The sequence below is a fragment of the Budorcas taxicolor genome, chromosome 2, assembly GCF_023091745.1.
Source record: "Budorcas taxicolor isolate Tak-1 chromosome 2, Takin1.1, whole genome shotgun sequence".
In the NCBI taxonomy this organism is placed as follows: Eukaryota; Metazoa; Chordata; class Mammalia; order Artiodactyla; family Bovidae; genus Budorcas; species Budorcas taxicolor.
In genome coordinates this window covers 78983895-79004868 of record NC_068911.1, presented here as the reverse complement: position 1 = coordinate 79004868, position 20974 = coordinate 78983895, and the positions used below count along the sequence as shown (strand labels likewise).

General features: G+C 37.1%; 1 protein-coding gene across 1 annotated transcript in view; it reads left to right on the top strand.

Annotated features, from left to right (window-relative positions):
• Nucleotides 1–20974, top strand: part of SLC4A10 (solute carrier family 4 member 10) — a 236428-nt gene that overhangs the window by 110900 nt on the left and 104554 nt on the right. The window contains exons 9-12 of the mRNA XM_052663982.1: nucleotides 5437–5594; nucleotides 9636–9723; nucleotides 13015–13161; nucleotides 20225–20325. Coding sequence (XP_052519942.1) covers nucleotides 5437–5594; nucleotides 9636–9723; nucleotides 13015–13161; nucleotides 20225–20325 — 494 coding nt within the window. The remainder of the gene's footprint in view (nucleotides 1–5436; nucleotides 5595–9635; nucleotides 9724–13014; nucleotides 13162–20224; nucleotides 20326–20974) is intronic.

Genomic DNA, 20974 nt, shown 5'->3' with positions numbered 1-20974 from the left:
CATGATATACTCTGCATATAAGTTAAATAAACAGGGTGACAATATACAACCTTGACATACTTCTTTCCCAATTTGGAACCAGTCTGTTGTTCCATGTCCAGTTCTAACTGTTGCTTCTTGACCTGCATACAGATTTCTCAGGAAGCAGGTAAGGTGTTCTGGTATTCCCATCTCTTAAAGAATTATCCACAGTTTGCTGTGATCCACACAGTCAAAGGCTTTGGCATAGTCAACAAAGCAGAAGTAGATGTTTTTATGGCACTCTCTCGCTTTTTTGATGATCCAATAGATGTTGGCAATTTGATCTCTGGTTCCTCTGCCTTTTCTAAACCCAGACTGAACATCTAGAAGTTCACAGTTCATGTACTGTTGAAGCCTGGCTTGGAGAATTTTAAGTATTACTTTGCTAGCGTGTGAGATGAGTGCAATTGTGCAGTAGTTTGAGCATTCTTTGGCATTGCCTTTCTTTGGGATTGGAATGAAAACTGACCTTTTCCAGTCCTGTGACCACTGCTGAGTTTTTTGAATTTGCTGGCATATTGAGTGAAGCACTTTCACAGCATCAATTTTCAGGATTTGAAATAGTTCAACTGGAATTCCATCACCTCCACTAGCTTTGTTCATAGTGATGCTTCCTAAGGCCCACTTGACTTCTCATTCCAGGATATCTGGCTCAAGGTGAGTGATCACATCATCATGGTTATCTGGGTCATGAAAATCTTTTTTTGTATAGTTCTTCTGTGTATTCTTGCCACCTCTTCTTAATATCTTCTGCTTCTGTTAGGTCCATACCATTTCCGTCCTTTATTGAACCCATCTTCGCATGAAATGTTCCCTTGGTATCTCTAATTTTCTTGACGAGATCTCCAGTCTTTCCCATTTTATTGTTTTCCTCTATTTCTTTACATTGATCACTGAGGAAGGCTTTCTTATCTCTCCTTGCTATTCTTTGGAACTCTGCATTCAAATGGGTATATCTTTCCTTTTCTCCTTTGCCTTTCTCTTCTCTTCCTTTCTCAGCTATTTCTAAGGCCTCCTCAGACAAGCATTTTGCCTTTTTGCATTTCTTTTTCTGGTGGATGGCCTTGATCACTACCTCCTATACAATGTCACGAACCTCTGTCCATAGTTATTCAGGCTCTGTTGTCTATCAGATATAATTCCTTGAATGTATTTGTCACTTCCACTGTGTAATCATAAAGGATTTGATTTAGGTCATCCCTGAATGGTCTAGTGGTTTTCCCTGCTTTCTTCAGTTTAAGTCTGAATTTGTTAATAGGTAGTTCATGATCTGACTGTGGCTCATATCAAATGTTGAGGGCTTCTTTTAATTTCAAGTGACTTAAAGGAACTGCCACATTATTTTCTATGTAGAAGGAACTCACTTCATCATCAGTCTTTAACGTATGAAATATGAAGAGTTGTTGCATTATAAAATCCTAGAATTCTAGGAAACCTTAAAAATCTCATTGAGAAGGGGTGAAAACTGAATCCCAGATTAAGAGAGCTAATAGAGATCACTCGCTGGTTACTGTTACAAGACCATGTCTCCCCAGGGAATTTCTGTTCATTTTCCTGTACATTCTACAATGGACTTGAGACTTAAACTTTCTCCCTAAAGACTCCTGTGTATTTCCTTCACATCTTAGTGTGTAGCTTGTCCGGAAACTTCTGGTTCCACCATTATCTTCAGTCTAACCTTGTTCCCCAGAGATAGAACTGTTTCTCATTCACAACTTAAGTGCCAAATAACCAGAATAAAGCATGTTTTCCTTCCTAGCATAAAGGTCTGGAGACCCCAGATGCATAAGCCCAGATCCATAAGAGTATATAGCTTGGTTTCTTCAAGATTCCCTTCAGAGGACTAGAAAATTCCGGGATTTCTTTATTCCATATTTGCCACTTCATGAGAAGAGTTGACTCATTGGGAAAGACTCTGATGCTGGGAGGGATTGGGGGCAGGAAGAGAAGGGGACAGCAGAGGATGAGATGGCTGGATGGTGTCACTGACTCGATGGACGTGAGTCTGAGTGAATTCCAGGAGTTGGTGATGGACAGGGAGGCCTGGCGTGCTGCAATTCATGGGGTTGCAAAGAGTCGGACACGACTGAGCGACTGAACTGAACTGAACTGAACCGAGGACTGTCTTAGGGATGTAGGTCAACCTAATTCCTCAGAGCTATTTTTGATATTTGTAGTTTTATAAAAAGTTAAACTGTGTTCCTTAAATGTGACCTTTTGTTGTATTAAAAGTTAGATTGCCAAATAAGGTTCTTTATGAATTGTACGTTAACATAAAAATAAAAATATAGGGCTATCCCAGGAATAATGTATAATTGTATAATATAATAAAATAAGTAGATAATATATATCCATTACCCCCAAATATATGATTAGTCCAAGAATAATAAGTACTATGATGTAGAGTGGGCTTCCCTAATAGGTCAGTTGGTAAAGAATCCGCCTACAATGCAGGAGATCCCAGTTTGATTCCAAAGTTGGGAAGACTCGCTGGAGAAGGAATAGTCTGCCCCCTCCAGTATTCTTGGGCTTCCCTTGTGGCTGGCTGGTAGAGAATCTGCCTGCAATGCACGAGACCTGGGTTTGATCCCTGGGTTGGGAAGATCCCCTGGGGAAAGGAAAAGCTACCCACTCCAGTATTCTGGCCTGGAGAATAGTATTATACTATATATATTAGTATATAGTATAGTATTATACTATATATAGCATACAGTATTACAATAATATAATGGGTCTTTTGATATATGTTATTTAACTATAATTTGTTACATTTTAAGTCAGAATAAATTTCTTAATCCTGAAATTAAATTCTAAATATTTTAGTGGATTTTCTAAGTAACAGGTATCAATCAGTGATATATCAAGTATTATATAATGCAAAAAAAAAAAATTAAGGACCATGTATTTTCTTTCATAAAACTAAGCTACTTTAGCATACTAGGTTGGAGAAGGCAATGGCACCCCACTCCAGTACCCTAGCCTGGAAAATCCCATGGACGGAGGAGCCTGGTAGGCTGTAGTCCATGGGGTCACTAAGAGTTGGACACGACTGAGCGACTTCCCTTTCACTTTTAACTTTTCATGCATTGGAAAAGGAAATGGCAACCCACCCCAGTGTTCTTGCCTGGAGAGTCCCAGGGACAGAGGAGCCTGGTGGGCTGCCGCCTATGGGGTCACACAGAGTCGGACACGACTGAAGCGACTTAGCAGCAGCAGCAGCATACTAGGTGGGCTTCCCAGGTGGCGCTAGTGGTAAAGAACCCGCCTGTAATACAGGAGACACAAGAGATGCACGTTGGATCCCTGGGTTGGGAAGATCCCCTGGAGGAGGGCGTGTCAACCCACTCCACTATTCTTGCCTGGAGAATCCCATGGGTGGAGGAGCCTGGCGGGCTACAGGCCATAGGGTCACACAGAGTCAGACATAACTGAAGCAACTTAGCACACATGCACACAGCATACTAGGTACTCCTTGATTTAATTAAAGTAAATCTTAAAGCAGTCATGTGTGTAGTTGTCTCGTGCCTGAGGCACAGACATCAATAGTTAAGGTTATGGCATATGTCAGGAAATATTGAATAAAGGAATTTACACAGTCTTCCAGGTTGAACTCAAACTTCTCACTAGAGTTATGACAGATATTACCAATATGATTCATATTTGCTTACCAGTTGTAGATTTTCTTAAAAAGCTATTTTCTCTTTGTTCCAGTGTATTAATATCATATTTCTATTGGGGGAAAAAGCTTAATAGTTTATTTTACTTTTTTAGGCTCTGAAAGACTTGTGGAGATTTAATATGTTTTTCTCACAGAGCTAATAGTGTATAGGTATTACAAGTTTACAAATTTATATTTGGAAATATATTTATAGGTTAAAATTTCTGAAATTTATAACATTCATCAAATTTTATAGGCAGTTTTGCTTTGTTAAATCATTTTCTTTTTCTTTAAAATAGAACATTACTTCTATTTGATATTTTAGTGGCATACTAGATTATTTTTATATTTAATCCTTATGATAAAATAAATATTTCATATAATAGGTTTTATGTTTTGAGGCACCTTTATCTCATAGAAAATTAAGTAGTTATAAACCTTCTATACAAGTGTGCTGAGGTCTTGATTTCAGAAAGCAGCAAATTTAATATAGTCACTATAGTCTGGCTATGGACTTCCTAAGTTATTCCTCCTAAAAGTTTTAATTTTTTTTTCATTTTAAATTGCTTGAAAAAAATTCTAAAATCATTAAACAGAGGGAGTATCTGGCCTCCAAAAGTCCTGTTGACCTCAAGTATTTGTCAGAGCTCTTTTCTCTCTCCGTCTCTCTCTTCTTTCTCCTCTTATTTTCCCTCTCTTCGTTTCTGCTTCCTCCTCATCTTCTCATCTCCCTCCCTCTCCTTCTTTCTCCTTCTCTTTCTGTTCCTTCTCTCTGCCTCACTCTCTCCTATTCCCACTTTGGTCTTTAGTCTCCATTTCATTAGGAGCATAGAAAGAATTATTACAGCAATCATTATTACCTACCAGTAGGTTTCCATTGAAAGCAACTCAATGAATTAGAAATAAGAAATAGGCTTTGTAAAAGTGACTTTAAAAATCACTACTTCATTTTCACTGAGGCTCTCTATATGAGAATTGATAGTTATTCTTTGAATATTTTACATTCATTTTCAGATTTCACCCTTTAAGCATTTGTTTTTATTAATGATGGATTTGTTTTGTGTGCATTCATTTCAGTCATAGACATCTCATATCAGAAATTCAACTGTGGCTCTTCACCAGCTCCAAATGTTTATGTTTTTATTCTTGTTTCCTCTACTCTGCCATATCTAAATACTCTGATGAGAAATTAAATTTAAAGATTAATCAGGACAAGTATAAAATGTGAAGGATATAGAACAATTAAGATAAAGTTGAATACTAAAGTCATAATTTATATTATAAGGAAAATTTTGATTATGTTTCTTTTGAAATAGGCATATTTTGCATATTAATTGAAATGTGTTATGTACAAAATTAAGATAATGTAGTATACAAATATTTAAATATATTGGCAAATACTAATTAAATTATGATTAGAGTATATGCATTTAATTATTGAACACATAATCTTTTCACCCTGAAAATTTCAAGATTACTGATGCTGAAAAGCATCTTTGAAAAGTATTGAGCAGAAAACAAGAGTATTCAGTGTATTATTAACAAATTCCAAAAAATACAGAAGTAAAAGAAAAAAAGTATTTTTAAAGGGCAAGAAAGATGTTTAACTATTTTAAATTTGATTTAAATAATACTTATATAAGCTATATTTATTTAAACTATATTTAATGATGGGTTACCATGTGTGAAGTACTCTGCTAGGAATGATTTAACAAATCTTTCCAGTTTTGATGTATTTTACTTTGTGATGCTCCCAGGTTGATCTGCATTTTATGAAGAAGATTCCTCCAGGTGCTGAAGCTTCAAACATCTTAGTTGGGGAATTAGAGTTTCTGGATCGAACTGTAGTTGCGTTTGTCAGGTTGTCCCCAGCTGTGCTGCTTCAAGGATTAGCTGAGGTCCCCATCCCAACCAGGTAAAAGTATAAGAGCATCTTTTGCACTTTCTTAAGCCATTTTTTTTTGTGTGTGGGGGAAAGGTATAAATATAATTTCCTCTGAGAGTTTTTTCCTTGAAACTAAAGTATAATCCACAAAACTGTTGTTTCTTCTTTATGGAGGAGGGCAAAAAGTGCTTTAAAAATTGTTCTGTTCTTTCTTTCTTCTTCTCAAATTTCTATGTTTTCTTTTAGGCACGCTCCTTATCTCTGAATACCCTGGTCTATATCATCATGAAGTGAAGTGAAAGTCTCTCACTCATGTGCAACTCTTTGCGACCCCATGGACTGTACCGTCCATGGAATTCTCCAGGCCAGAATACTGGAGTGGGTAGCCTTTCCCTTCTCCAGGGGATCTTCACAACGCAGGGATGGATCGAACCGAGGTTTCCCGCCGCATTGCAGGCGAATTCTTTACCAGCTGAGCCACAAGGGAAGCCCAAGAATACTGTAGTGGGTAGCCTATCCCTTCTCCAGGGGATCTTCCCAACCCAAGAATTGGACTGGTGTCTCCTGCATTGCAGGAGGATTCTTTTTATCAACTGAGCTATCAGGGAATCCCTCAAAAGGTGTATAATCATTCTCTAAGCCAGAATAATGGAACTCCTTTTTTAGACTTTTGGTGAAAAGTGATAAAGTATAGGCTTTTTTCAAAGATTACATTAGACTATGGGCTAACCAGGGCACCCAGGTGCTGCTAGTGGTAAAGAAAGTGAAAGTGTTTGTCGCTCTATCCTGTGCAATTTTTTGCGACCCCATGGACTGGAGCCCCCTAGGCTCCTCTGTCCATGGAATTCTCGAGGCAAGAATACTGGAGTGGGTAGCCATTCCCTTCTCCAAGGGATCTTCCCCATCCAGGGATGGAATCTGGGTCTCTTGCATTGCAGGCATTCTTTACCATCTGAGCCAGTTGTAAAGAACCCGCCTGCCAATGCAGGAGACAAAGAGAGGCGGCTTCCATCCCTGAATCAGGAAGATTCTCTAGAAAAGGGAATGACTACCTACTCCAGTATTCTTGCCTAGGGAATCCCATAGACAGAGGAGCTTGGCAGGCTACAGTCCATAGGGTCGTAAAGAGTTGAACATGACTGAAGCAACTTTGTAGGCATGCATGCATGGGCTAAAGAGGATCTTGTATATGAGTGTGATCATATTTGAAAAGATCAAAGTTTTCAAGGCTTGGTTTATACTTAAGTGCCATCATTAGGATACTACCTGCTGTGTCTTAATACTATATGTTTCAATCTTAGTCATAGTATAGTTCCCATACATAGATTCTTAAGAATCATTGGTAGTTACTGTGGTTGAATCTGAATCAAAAGGACAAATTTAACTTGATTACCTGAACTTGTTTTTCATTTAGGTGCACATAAAAACTAACAACTTTGCCATAATACAAACTGAATTTTGTTATTTATTATTTATCTCCATGTTATAGAGATGAGACTGTCCATGGGCAAATTCATGAAGAGAAATGAATTTTGGCCACAACACATTACATTCCTAGCCATTCTTCAAGGGCACCTTGTTTTCTTCCCTTCTCCCTCCATCAAACGTGATTCCTGTGTGTAGACAGGCTTTCACTCTGATCCTGTTCTGCAGCAAAACTTATCTATGCATGGCCCTGCTTCCGTCATGACTGGTGCCCTTTGTGTGATGCCATAATCGTCTCTTGGGCTTCCCTGGTGGCTCAGTCAGTATAGAATCCACCTGCAATGCAGGAGACCTGGATTCATTCCCTGGGTTGGGAAGATCCCCTGGAGGACGGCATGGCAACACACTCCAGTATTCTTGCCTGGAGAATCCCCAAGGACAGAGGGCCCTGGTGGGCTGCAGTCCATGGGGTCACAGGAGTCAGACATGACAGAGCAACTAAGCACAGCACAGCATATAACTGCCTCAGATGCTGTTAATTGTCTCCTCTTCCAAACATTGTAGGTCTTAGTCAAGTTAAGCTGATGATAATTTCAGGTGCTGTGGTAACTGGCTTGGTAGAATGTTTCTTCTATGAACCTTTCAGCCTTAACTCAAAACAACCAATTACATCAGTCTGTGTTTTGATTGTGGATATGATATTCCAAAAATATAGAATAGTTTAGTCAGAAGAGGCCTCATTTCATCAGAGCTCAGCTGACTGGAAAGGAATTCATTGTTTGAGAACCTCTGCCTGAACCTGTGTATGAACAGATTTGAGTCAGGAAACTAGCTACCAAGTCAAGTTATAGAGAAAAGTGTGTCTGTTCATCTGGAGGGCTACCAAGACTTCTGATGCATACCAAGTTTTATTAAAAAGGAGAAGGTGAACTGAACACATTAAGGTGGTGTCTGACATATGATTAAGGCTACATTTTTCCATGTACACCCTGTAATCTATTCAGAGTTTCTGGGAATTTGGGATTCAGATTTAACATGTGAAATTTACTAACCATAGCGGTATTATTTTAGTAGATTAAAATTTCTTTGTGTCTTCCAAGCAGTGCATTCTTGTTCCATCAGCTAAGAAGGTGTCCGATGAACTCTGAGTAAATGATGGTTATTTATGACAATGATAGCTCTTGTATTTCAAAGGAAATGAAAAAAAAAATTCCCAGGAGTAGCAAAAAGCCATAATGGGGTTATATACCCTCACTTTGAAAACTGTCAAGGTTTAAGTGACCTCATTTCATACTGACATAGCAAAGTGTGTCTAGAGAACAGTGGAGGAAAAATTAGGGGCACGGTAGAGGCATGGTATAAAGAGAGATTTAAAAGGCTAGACTGTTTAGTTAGGAAAGGTGAAAAATGGAAGAAGATTAGTTAGACAAATAGAATAAAGAAAGCCATTCAAGGTTCCTAATTATCCTTTCTTAGGAGGACAAAAGGGCACACTGTGTATATAACAGTAACACATAGTAAAAATACCAGAAAATAATTTTAGGATTTATAAATAGTCCATGGAATAGAAATGTGAAAATAGTAAGATGTACATAGGTTAGGAAATTTCTTAAAAGTACTATAGTTGGTAAAGCATCTGCCACCACACTAAATTATTCCTGTTTTAAATGTATAGTGGACATTTCTGTATAGTAGAATTGGATTCAGTTACAACTGACACAAAAAAAATTGTCAGATCCTCTATGACTGTAATATATGCATCATGTAAAAACATGTACAATCTCTAAAGTTGATAACTGAATGAAAGGTATAATTGTGATATCTATTTCAGTATACCTTATAAAGTCATTAGTCTTCATACATACAAGCAGAAACCATTTAACAAGTGAATGCTGTAGTTATATAATGAAATACAGGGCATCTTAAAATTCTCATAATTTCCTTGTAGAATTGACCTATTCAGAGACCGGACAGTAATTGGTCCTCCAAAGTTAAAACACGTGTTGATTTCTTCAAAATTTCCAGTTGTGATGATGAATTTGCTAAACTTTCAACCTTAGATAGATGGAATATCACAGTGCAGCTGCTATTATTATTACTCCAGCATTGGAATGAATGGATTTTTTTAATTCTAATTTTTGATTCCTGGCAATCATTTTTTCTATTTAATGTAAATTTTCCACACACCCACTGTTTTTTTTTTACCATATATTCTTTCTTTGTTTATGCTACTGTATTACCATTCCCCTCTTCTACCTAATTCTACAGTTTACATATGTGATAGTGAATTCTCTATCTTACAATTCAAAAAGGTTTAATCAGATTCTATTTTTCTTAACTTTCTCCTCTAAGAATTATAGAATCCTTAAAATTCACAGTAACTGCTTAAGCATTATAGGTAACTAAATGAAAGAAACAGCAAAATACCCCAGATTCCAATTGCTCAAGGATCTTAAGCATGAGTCGTTTTGAAACATAAAATATTTCAAAATATTATATGTTAATAACCTGTGGAAAAATATAGAAATCCTATATTTACATCGAAATCCTATCTTCACTAATTCCTTTGAGATGAGTGATGCTGTATTACTAAAATTATTTTTTATTTCTACCTTGAAACACATGTTTTTTTCTTCTTCGTTGCAGATTTTTGTTCATTCTTCTGGGACCCCTGGGAAAGGGTCAACAGTACCATGAGATTGGCAGATCGATTGCAACCCTAATGACAGATGAGGTATTTATTCAAGTTCATTGGGAACATTTCCCCCTACTAGGTACACCTAACTTTTGGAGTTCTGTATTCATGACAATTTACTGTGAATCAGATTTTTCTGTATTGAATCCCCTTTAAATACTTGTACTATAAAATTTCCCTTGGAAAAATTTGTTCAAAAGGGGAAATAAATTCACACACATGAACATTTTAAAACCCTATATTTTAAAGAAAATCTGTTGTTTAGTGAATTTTTAGAGTGTATTTATTAATATTCCCTTAATAGCATTTGTGTTGCCAAAGTAAGCACCATTGTTAATATCACTGAGGGTCTTGTTTGGGGCAAAATGGTTTTAAGTTCTCAAAAAATAAAAGAGGCAGTTTATCTGGATGGTATACATGACACCAAAAGCCGTAAGACATCTATCAACTCTCTTTGTAATTGCCTAAATGTAGATGTTTTTAACCTTGGAGCCTTTTAACCATTAGAGGAGCTGAAGATAGATTTCAAGGAGGCCTGTGATCTCTGACTCAACACACAATTTTTTCTGTGTACAAAAACTGTATGTAGTTTTTTGAACTGGAAAAAACCTTCATCAGCTTCTCAATGAAATATGTCTAAAAAATGTAAGATCATAAAAATAAACATAAAATATCATATCATATAACTGGTTTCTTGAATTCTACAATGCCTTGCAAAAATCTATTTTTATTGTAAAAGAAGAGCAGATGAAAAATCACAGAAATGACATAAATTCAAAATTCAGTAGTAAATACCAGATGAGATTATACATTTCTGAAATCTCATCTAAATAATAATTTATTGAAATATTTCAAATATCTATGAAAAGAACTAATTAGTATTGTGTATAACTTTTCCTAGGTTTATGAAATCTGAAAATTTGAACTTATGTTTGGAGTTCAATATAAATTCTTCTATTATATCTGTTCAAATTATGTTTATTGATTTTATATGAGTTAGTTATTGATGTTTACACATAGGAAACCAAAAGTTAGAACAAAACCAATTTTTTCATCTGTTTTAGAAAGAACCAACTTAAAGAGAGTATTAGTTTCCTATATATACATGTATAGGGCACGACTTAACAACTGCTGCTGCTACTAAGTCGCTTCAGTCGTGTCCGACTCTGTGCGACCCCGTAGACGGCAGCCCACCAGGTTCCCCTGGGATTCTCCAGGCAAGAACACTGGAGTGGGTTGCCATTTCCTTCTCCAATGCATGCATGCATGCTAAGCCACTTCAGTCGTGTATTAGTTTCCTATATATACATGTGTCCATGTATAGGACACAACTTAACAACTAAACAACAACAAATGAGCCCTTGACGGCTCAAACATGAATCCTTTAGACTTGAAAGTTAGCTTGGAGCAATTTGTAACTCTATGAGGAGCGAAATAGAGAAGAGGAAACTCAACCAGAAAGTTACTGCAAAAGATGAGAGCTGTTAATTATAATAGGATATGTTAATTATGAAGTACATTCATTGAATATTAAAAGAAAATTTAAATACTTTTAAAAGAGAATGAAAGGTTTTTATTGTTCAAAGCTCAGGTGGAGAAATTGTTCTGCCATCTAACTGCTTTGAAATACATTGAACAATTATATTCAAGAATAAGATTCAATATGTTGATTCATACAATTTAAGACAATGATGAATTGATTTCATTATTAAGCTCTAAATTCCATGTGAGCAGTTACCATTAATATTCATTTTTGTTCCTTGATTTTGTCAGGTGCTCAAATAATTATTTGTTGACTAAGCTGTTCTTTTCGTCTCTGTACTGGGGACTTCTTGTAGGCAGACTGTCTTTTCCTTTTGTATCTTCATATTTAGCATGGTGTCTGACCTTCAGTCAGGGTTCATTACATTTTTTTAAAATGAATTAATGACTGAATGTTCTAGTCATCCTAGCAACACCTTATCTTGAATTAAGCTAGCCTCTTTTCTCCCTTCCTGTTGAGCATGACTGGAGATAAATCATATGATTTTGTTTATTGGCACTATTACCAATTTATTAATCCCTTTATAGTCTTAAAGGTTATTAAGCACTCCAAAGAGCTTTTGTTTATATTGATAGTATGCTGATATTTATAAGAGAACTTAAAAATGAGAATTAAAAAAAATATGTTTGTGAATTTATTTTAAAATAATAAAATAATTGTATATTAACATAAATAACTTTTATAAGAACAAAAGCAAAAAAAAAGAAAAAAGAAACTTCTTTTTCTTGTTCTGGACTTTTGTGTCAACAGTTTTCTCTCTCTGTCACTTAGCTAAATCAACACTGACTGCTTTGGTACATTTAGCAAACAGGCCTAACATATAGTAGCTACTTAGAAAATACATATGAAATAAAAGGCCAGGATTTTCCCATCCTTAAAATTTCTTACCCCTTAACATAGCATGTCCCACTGAAGTGTTGATTGAACCTGAATCCTAAGAGTTTTGAAAGAGTAATCTCTACTTGGTCCTGAATATCATAATTTCATTTATCTCAGTGTATTACAGTGTAATTTTTGTCACGACCACTCTACTGAAATTGTTTTCTGTAAGGTCATCATTTACAAAATATGCTATCTTATATTCAGTACTCACGTCTGAACACGTAGTTTTCTTTTCTCCTTGAAGAACAGCAAAAATTAGTTATGTGCTTGTTTTGACACTACATTAAATCTTTGAGATTTGTATTACTGTTTACTCTGAGGTCATAAATATATCCTTCTATATTATGTCCAATTAATTTAATAGTTTAACACTCATATTTAAGTTTTTAATACCTAGAATTGCTTTTTAAGTGGGATATGGATAAAGATCCTGTTTTACTTTTATATAGATAATAACTTGGCTTAGTACTGTTTATTGATTAGTCTATCATTTATTCAATAGCATTATTTTATGCCATGGTATAAATATTATTATAAACTTTTATCTCTTATTTTAAAGCAAGGGTTTGTTTCAGAAAGTTTGATTTACATATATATAAACAATGTTTGTCAAACCTGAATCATTAACTCTAGTTTAATGAGCTTCTTTCTATTCTCCTTTTCCTTCCTTTTCTCTTTCCACCAGAAATTTCAACATTCATCTAGCATTCTAAGAAAAGATAAACATCTGTGCAATCATAGAATAAAAGAGGTTATAATATTTTACACTAAAACTTCTTTAGTTAAGAGTTTCGTATTCAAATTGTTATAGTCACATGTGTGCTACCTGGGAAATGAAAACACAAAATACATTAAGATTTTAGGTGCATTTTTTAAATCTATGAATGGTTGTTTTCTCTCTATAGGTGTTTCATGATGTTGCTTACAAAGCAAAAGATCGTAATGACTTGGTGTCAGGAATTGACGAATTTCTGGATCAGGTGACTGTCCTTCCTCCTGGAGAGTGGGACCCAAGCATTCGAATAGAGCCTCCCAAAAATGTTCCTTCCCAGGTATGTATATATGAAAATACTCTTAGGACTACCATCATTTTTTTGCCTTTTAAATATATGTACTAAGATAGTATAGCCGAAGATTCAAATGATTTAAATTATAACTTCTGCGATGTGATTATAATAAGAAATATTTATCTGGTCTCTGTCCCTATTTCTGGCACAGAGCTCTTAAAATGCTTGGAATTTTCTAAGTGATGAAAGCAACAAAGATGTCTTTGTTATGTTAATGAGGTTACTTTAGAAATTCTTAAGAAGGAGGGCTGATTGCCAGGTGGAGCCTTACCAAGAGATTAGAGTTTGGAACTTTCAGTTGCACCCTCCTGCCTCCAGGGAGGGGAGAGGGGAGCCTTGTAATGAAGCCTCCATAAACCCCCAAAGGGGCCGGGTTCAGAGAGTTTTCAGGTCGGTGAACACGTGGAGATTGGAAAGAGTAGTGTGCCTAGAGAGGTTATGGAAGTTTCTCTCCCTTTCCCCATGCCTTGTCCTATGCATCTCTTCAATATGGCTGTTCCTGAGTAATATCCTTTAGTAATAAAACTGGTGATCAAGTAAGTAAAATGTTTCTCTAGGGACTTCCCTGGTGGCTCAGACGGTAAAGCATCTGCCTACAGTGAGGGAGACCTGGGTTCGATTCCTGGGTCAGGTAGATCCTCTGGAGAAGGAAATGGCAACCCACTCCAGTACTCTTGCATGGAAAATCCCACGGACGGAGGAGCATAGTAGGCTACAGTCGATGGGGTCGCAAAGAGTCGAACATGACTGAGCGACTTCACTTCACTATGAGCCGTTCTAGAGTGGAAGTGAGAAATAGATTTAAGGGCCTAGATCTGATAGATAGAATGCCTGATGAACTATGGAATGAGGTTCGTGACATTGTACAGGAGACAGGGATCAAGACCATCCCCATGGAAAAGAAATGCCAAAATGCAAAATGGCTGTCTGGGGAAGCCTTACAAATAGCTGTGAAAAGAAGAGAGGAGAAAAGCAAAGGAGAAAAGGAAAGATATAAGCATCTGAGTGCAGAGTTCCAAAGAATAGCAAGAAGAGAAAAGAAAGCCTTCTTCAGCGATCTATGCAAAGAAATAGAGGAAAACAACAGAATGGGAAAAACTAGAGATCTCTTTAAGAAAATTAGAGATACCAAGGGAACATTTCATGCAAAGATGGGCTCGATAAAGGACAGAAATGGTCTGGACCTAACAAAAGCAGAAGATATTAAGAAGAGATGGCAAGAATACACAGAAGAACCGTACAAAAAGGATCTTCATGACCCGGATAATCATGATGGTGTGATCACTCATCTAGAGCCAGACATCCTGGAATATGAAGTCAAGTGGGCCTTAGAAAGCATCACTATGAACAAAGCTAGTGGAGGGGATGGAATTCCAGTGGAGCTATTTCAAATCCTGAAAGATGATGCTGTGAAAGTGCTGCACTCGATATGCCAGCAAATTTGGAAAACTCAGCAGTGGCCACAGGACTGGAAAAGGTCAGTTTTCATTCTAACCCCAAAGAAAGGCAATGCCAAAGAATGCTCAAACTACTGCACAATTGCACTCATCTCACATGCTAGTAAAGTAATGCTCAAAGTTCTCCAAGCCAGGCTTCAACAATACGTGAACTGTGAACTTCCTGATGTTCAAGCTGGTTTTAGAAGAGGCAGAGGAACCAGAGATCAAATTGCCAACATCCGCTGGATCATGGACATAGCAACAGAGTTCCAGAAAAACATCTATTTCTGCTTTATTGACTATGCCAAAGCCTTTGACTGTGTGGATCACAATAAACTGTGGAAAATTCTGAAAGAGATGGGAATACCAGACCACCTGACCTGCCTCTTGAGAAATCTGTACGCAGGTCAGGAAGCAACAGTTAGAACTGGACATGGAACAACAGACTGGTTCCAAATAGGAAAAGGAGTACGTCAAGGCTGTATATTGTCACCCTGCTTATTTAACTTATATGCAGAGTACATCATGAGAAACGCTAGACTGGAAGAAGCACATTTGGAATCAAGATTGCTGGGAGAGATAGCAATAACCTCAGATATGCAGATGACACCACCCTTATGGCAGAAAGTGAAGAGGAGCTAAAAAGCCTCTTGATGAAACTGAAAGAGGAGAGCGAAAAAGTTGGCTTAAAGCTCAACATTCAGAAAATGAAGTTCATGGCACCTGGTCCCATCACTTCATGGGAAATAGATGGGGAAAAGTGGAAACAGCGTCAGACTTTGTTTTTCTGGGCTCCAAAATCACTGCAGATGGTGACTGCAGCCATGAAATTAAAAGACGCTTACTTCTTGGAAGAAAAGTTATGACCAACCTAGATAGTATATTCAAAAGCAGAGACATTACTTTGCCGACTAAGGTCTGTCTAGTCAAGGCTATGGTTTTTCCAGTAGTCATGTATGGATGTGAGAGTTGGACTGTGAAGAAAGTTGAGCACCGAAAAATTGATGCTTTTGAACTGTGGTGTTGGAGAAGACTCTTGAGAGTCCCTTGGACTGCAGGGAGATCCAACCAGTCCATCCTGAAGGAGATCAACCCTGGGATTTCTTTGGAAGGAATGATGCTAGAGCTGAAACTCCTGTACTTTGGCCACCTCATGCGAAGAGTTGGCTCATTGGAAAAGACTCTGATGCTGGGAGGGATTGGGGGCAGGAGGAGAAGGGGACGACAGAGGATGAGATGGCTGGATGGCATCACAGACTCAATGGACGTGAGTCTGAGTCAACTCCAGGAGATGGTGATGGACAGGGAGGCCTGGCATGCTGCGATTCATGGGGTCGCAAAGAGTCGGACACGACTGAGCCACTGAACTGAACTGATACATCCTCACACTAACAGTATTAATAAAGAAAGTATAATGCTCCTTAAAGTAGTAAGAAAGAATCTCTTTAATTGATATTATTTGGAAAATTCAGTAAAAATATTAATATGCTGAATGTGAGAGTTTGAAGGACACTTGTTAGCACCAATTTGTTTTTCAAACATTAAGACTAAAGTCAAGCATTTTTCGAAACACCTTGCCTTTGAGAAATGATGATTCTGAGACAAGTGGAGACATGGGAGCTAAAATTAATTTTATGAGACTTTAAGACCAGGATTAATTATTGGATGTTGGAGTATGGGTATTGAGAAGCAGTAGGCTCAGTATGCCAATGCAAGAGTGAAGTGAAGTGAAGTGAAAGTCGCTCAGTTGTGTCCAACTCTTTGTGACCCCATGGACTGCATAGTCCATGGAATTCTCCAGGACAGAATACCGGAGTGGGTAGCCTTTCCCTTCTCCAGGGAATCTTCCCAACACAGGGATCAAACCCAGGTTTCCTGCATTGCAGGCAGATTCTCTACCAACTGAGCTATGAGGGAAGCTTCCAGTAGAAGAGACTCGGGTTCAATCCCTGGGGTCAGGAAGGTTTGCTGGAGAAAGAAATGGTAACTTACTCTAGTATTCTTGTCTAGGAAATCCCATGCGCAGAGGAACCTGGCATGATATGGTCCGTGGGATCTCAGAAGAGTCAGACATGACTTACAGACTAAACAGTGACAACAGTAGAAAGAACACTGAACTAACAATCAAGGCACCTGGGTTCTGATATTATCTCTTTTTATTACCTTAAAACATGTGCTGTAACCTCTCTGTACTAATGTTATATAACAGTGTGTCCAATAGAACTTTCTGCAATGATAGAAATGTTCTATATCTATGCTATCTGTTAAGTCAGGCCATTATTGAGCACTAGAAATGTGCTTATGCAAGTGAGGAACTGATTTTTAAATTTTAATTAATTTAAATTTAAATAGCCACCTGTAGTTAGTGGCTATCATGTTAGACAACACAATTTTATATAATGAGTTTGAATTAGATATGCTCTGTGTTTCTTTACAACATTAGTATTTTTAAAATGTATGTTGGAATTGAATAATAGATTCTATGAACCTATGTTTTCTTCTATGATGTGGAACAAAATGAATCAAAATAAATTAAGTACTGAATTCATATTCATTCAAATATTTTCCTCTCTGGGATTAACTCCATGGTTTTTATTCTTCCAGAAGTATGTAAATCACAGAATTTTTAAAAAATATTTCTTACTTTCAGTTAAGAGAATAATAACCAGTCACCTCATGGGATACCCCTGAAAATACTCATTAGAACTTTATGTCAGTCATTATAATCACTCCCTTATGTATACCCTCAACTTCCTTGCTTTTCTCTCATGCCACTTACCTGCTTAGATTCCCCAGACCACAGTTATCTACCTGCCAGCATCTGCACCTGCACTCTCTGCCTGCTCCTATATTACTATTGATGAATTATCCAACGTTAGTTTTCTACCTGTGCAATAGATCCCATCTCTTTATACCTACTCAAAGAGATTACCCCACCAAGTCCCTGTTTGTCCCCTATGTCATCAGTTCTTTCGCTCCAAGCCACCATCATTTTTCTCCTGGATTACTGAAATAGCCCCCTAACCGGTCTCCTTGCTTCTTACTCTTATTTCCTAGAATCTGTTCTCGAAACAGCAGCCAGAGTGTTAGATCATGCTCTCCTTTCCTTAAAATCCTGCAAAAGCTCCTCATTTCACTGAGAATAAAAGCCAAATACTTAAACTGATCTACTAAACCCCCACAGTCTGGCTTCCTTTTGCTTCTAAGTCATCTCCCATCTCTTTCTTTCTTGCTCACTCCTCTCCTTGGCCTCCTGCCTCCTTATTCTTCAATCTCTGCAGCACACTCCTGCCTTAAGTCTGTCCCACTCACTGGCTGTTCTTTGCCTGGATGTTCTCCCAGTTATTTCATGGCTAATTCTCTTGACTCCCTCAAGTTTTTCTCAAATGACTCTCTCTCTCAGCCTGCCTGACCACTCTCTTTATCATTGCCATTTCTTCCTCCCCACACCTCGCAGATACCTTTAGTATGCTCTAAATTTTTGCTTTTCCATCATTTTTATTTCTTTACTTTTTATTATTATAAATCCTGCATAGAAAAAATAAGTTTAACATCATAACTGTCCTTAGAATCTGGCATGTACATAATGCTACATAAATATGGACATCTTGGGGATCTTATTAAATATATCAAACCTCTCTCAACCCCCAAAAGGAAGAAACAGATCTGTTCAGTGTTTTCTTCCAGTAATTCAGATTGAAGATATCAGAAGAAACTCAGAAATAAATTTTATTTATTTATTTTAACTTTTATTGAAATATAGCTGATTTACAATGTGTTTGTTTCAGGTGTATGACAGTGATTCAGTTTTATACATATACATACAAATATACATATAAATGTGTGTGTATATATATTATTTTAAAAATTATTTTCCATTATAGGCTGTTATAGATATTGAGTATAGTTCCCTGTGCTGTGCTGTGGGCCCTTCAGTCAAGTCTGAACAACAAAAAACGTTTCCTGTGTTTCCCTCAGAATATTCACCAGTACACAATTATTTTTTCTAAACCCTTTCTCCCTACTGTAAGAAGGCACTCCTTGAGGAAATAGGTACTTTAGAATGATGAATATCTTTCATGGTTTATCATTTGCCTTATCAGTGTATAAGGCAAATAGCTTTTCCTGTAGTAAAACAATGACTTAATTTATGCAGTAAGGGATAATTCCCCAGAAAGAACAAATAATACCCACTTGCCTTCTTAGACTTGCTAAGAAATGTTTTCCCAGGTGATTATTGGTTATGAGGGTATTAAGGGCCACTGTTAAAGCCTTTTACTAAGATATGATATTTATTTACCTGTAAAGGCAGTTCCTTCATCTGTTGACAGACATATTATTGTCTTTTATCTTTGAACTTAAGTTCATTGTATCTATTTATATACCTGGGAAATTATAAAATAACAGTCAATGAACTTTCTTATATTTTTTGCATTTCAAAATATGTTTTTTGTCATATTTTAAATATGTACCATTTTATCCAAGTGTCCCATTGTAATAAGATTATTTGATAATTCCCACTTGTTCAGTTTACACTAAGCATGAAGAACATATTTATATGTTTACACTATTTTGGAATGGCAGTTAAGTAAAAAACTTAATTTCACCATTAATTTTTTTTCCTTTTTAAGCATTTTTGAACACATCAATATGCTCTAAGATCACCAGCAGGAAGGATTTTCTGATTTTTTAAACTCTCTATCACTGACAAAAGTGGGTGGAATAGATCTGAAGAGAAACAGCACTTACATAACCTCAGTATTTTGTCGTTGGCTCTATTAAAAGCTTCCTTTTGCAGTAGTCTTTCTGACTGCTTTGTATCAGAAAGAAGCTTGGGTAGGAAGATATGAGCCAGAATCAGAGGGGGAAACATACTTTAAAAATAGCTAATGATAACAGTTAATGTTCATTGAACAGTTGAACTAGACGAGGTTTAAACCACCATTAACACCTCCTTACCTCAACCTATCCTAATCCCAATCTCCTCTCACCCCTTCTTGTTTTAGTTTTTTTCGGATCTCTATCTCAGAGTAGTAGTGAGAGTATTAGTTGCTCAGTCATGTCTGATTCTTTGCAACCCCACAGATTGTAGCCTGCCAGGCTTCTCTGTCCAAGGGATTCTCCAGGCAAGAATACTGGAGTGGGTAGCTATTCCCTTTTTTAGGGGATCTTCTGGACCCAAGGATTGAACCCAGGTCTCCTGCATTGCAGGCAAGTTCTTTACCCTCTCTGGGTAGGGAAGATCCCCTGGAGAAGGGAATCTTTGCACTCTCCTTGGACTGTAGCCTACTAGGCTCCTCCATCCATGGGATTTTCCAGGCAAGAGTATTGGAGTGGGTTGCCATTTCCTTCTCCAGGGGATCTTCCCTAACCAAGGATCGAATCCATGTCTCCCGCATTGGAGGCAGATGCTTTGCTGTCAGAGTTATCACCAGTAAAAGGAGGTGAGAACTGAGGCTTTAGGTGGCTAAATAACTTTCTAGAGGTTGTAGAGCAAATAAGTACAGAGCCTGGATTCTTAACTGCTCTGTATATTGCCTCAAGGAAAATAAATTGTTTTTATTGTTTACAACTAGGGCCTGAAATTAAAAACAAAAATCTTCCCACAGGAGAAGAGGAAGATTCCTGCTGTACCAAATGGAACAGCAGCTCATGGGGAAGCTGAGCCCCATGGAGGACATAGTGGACCAGAACTCCAGCGAACCGGAAGGTTAGTGAAAAGCCCTTGTATGGGACTTCAAAGACCAAATGGTATATCACTTTTGTGTTGGGAATTATTGTTTTGAGGACTAATTTGTTTTTATACGTTGAATACCTACTCTTTGGGGGTAAATATGCTAATAAATTTGATATCTCATCATTAATGATTGTCATTATTATTAAACCAGAACAGTGAATACACTATTCCATTATATACATAGTCTTTCACATTGCTGTGCATAAAACACATTCACAGATTCTTAGAATGAATGAGAAAACTGTCAGTTGCCCCTTCCAAAAGAGCCTGTTGAAAACTTCAAGTTCAAAATGGAAATGAAAATAAATACCGAAAACTCAGTCTTATAGACCCTGTCTCATTACATGCAAGTAGGATGTATATAGTAATATTTTTTATTTTTATGATAGTAATCTGAAAAGCTATATGATTTATTTTTCTAATCACACATCTTTGAAGAGATGAAAGCTTCAATTTATTTCTTAAAATGATTCTTTATGGTTTTTTTGACAGCTTGTCTCTCTCCAAGAAACGTGTGAGCAGAAAATCAGAAACCTTTGGGTGGGTCTCTCTTCAGGGAATATGTGCACACAGCCTCCATTATAATTGAAGGGAATTGCAAAAACTTGCAGGCTTGGTGCTC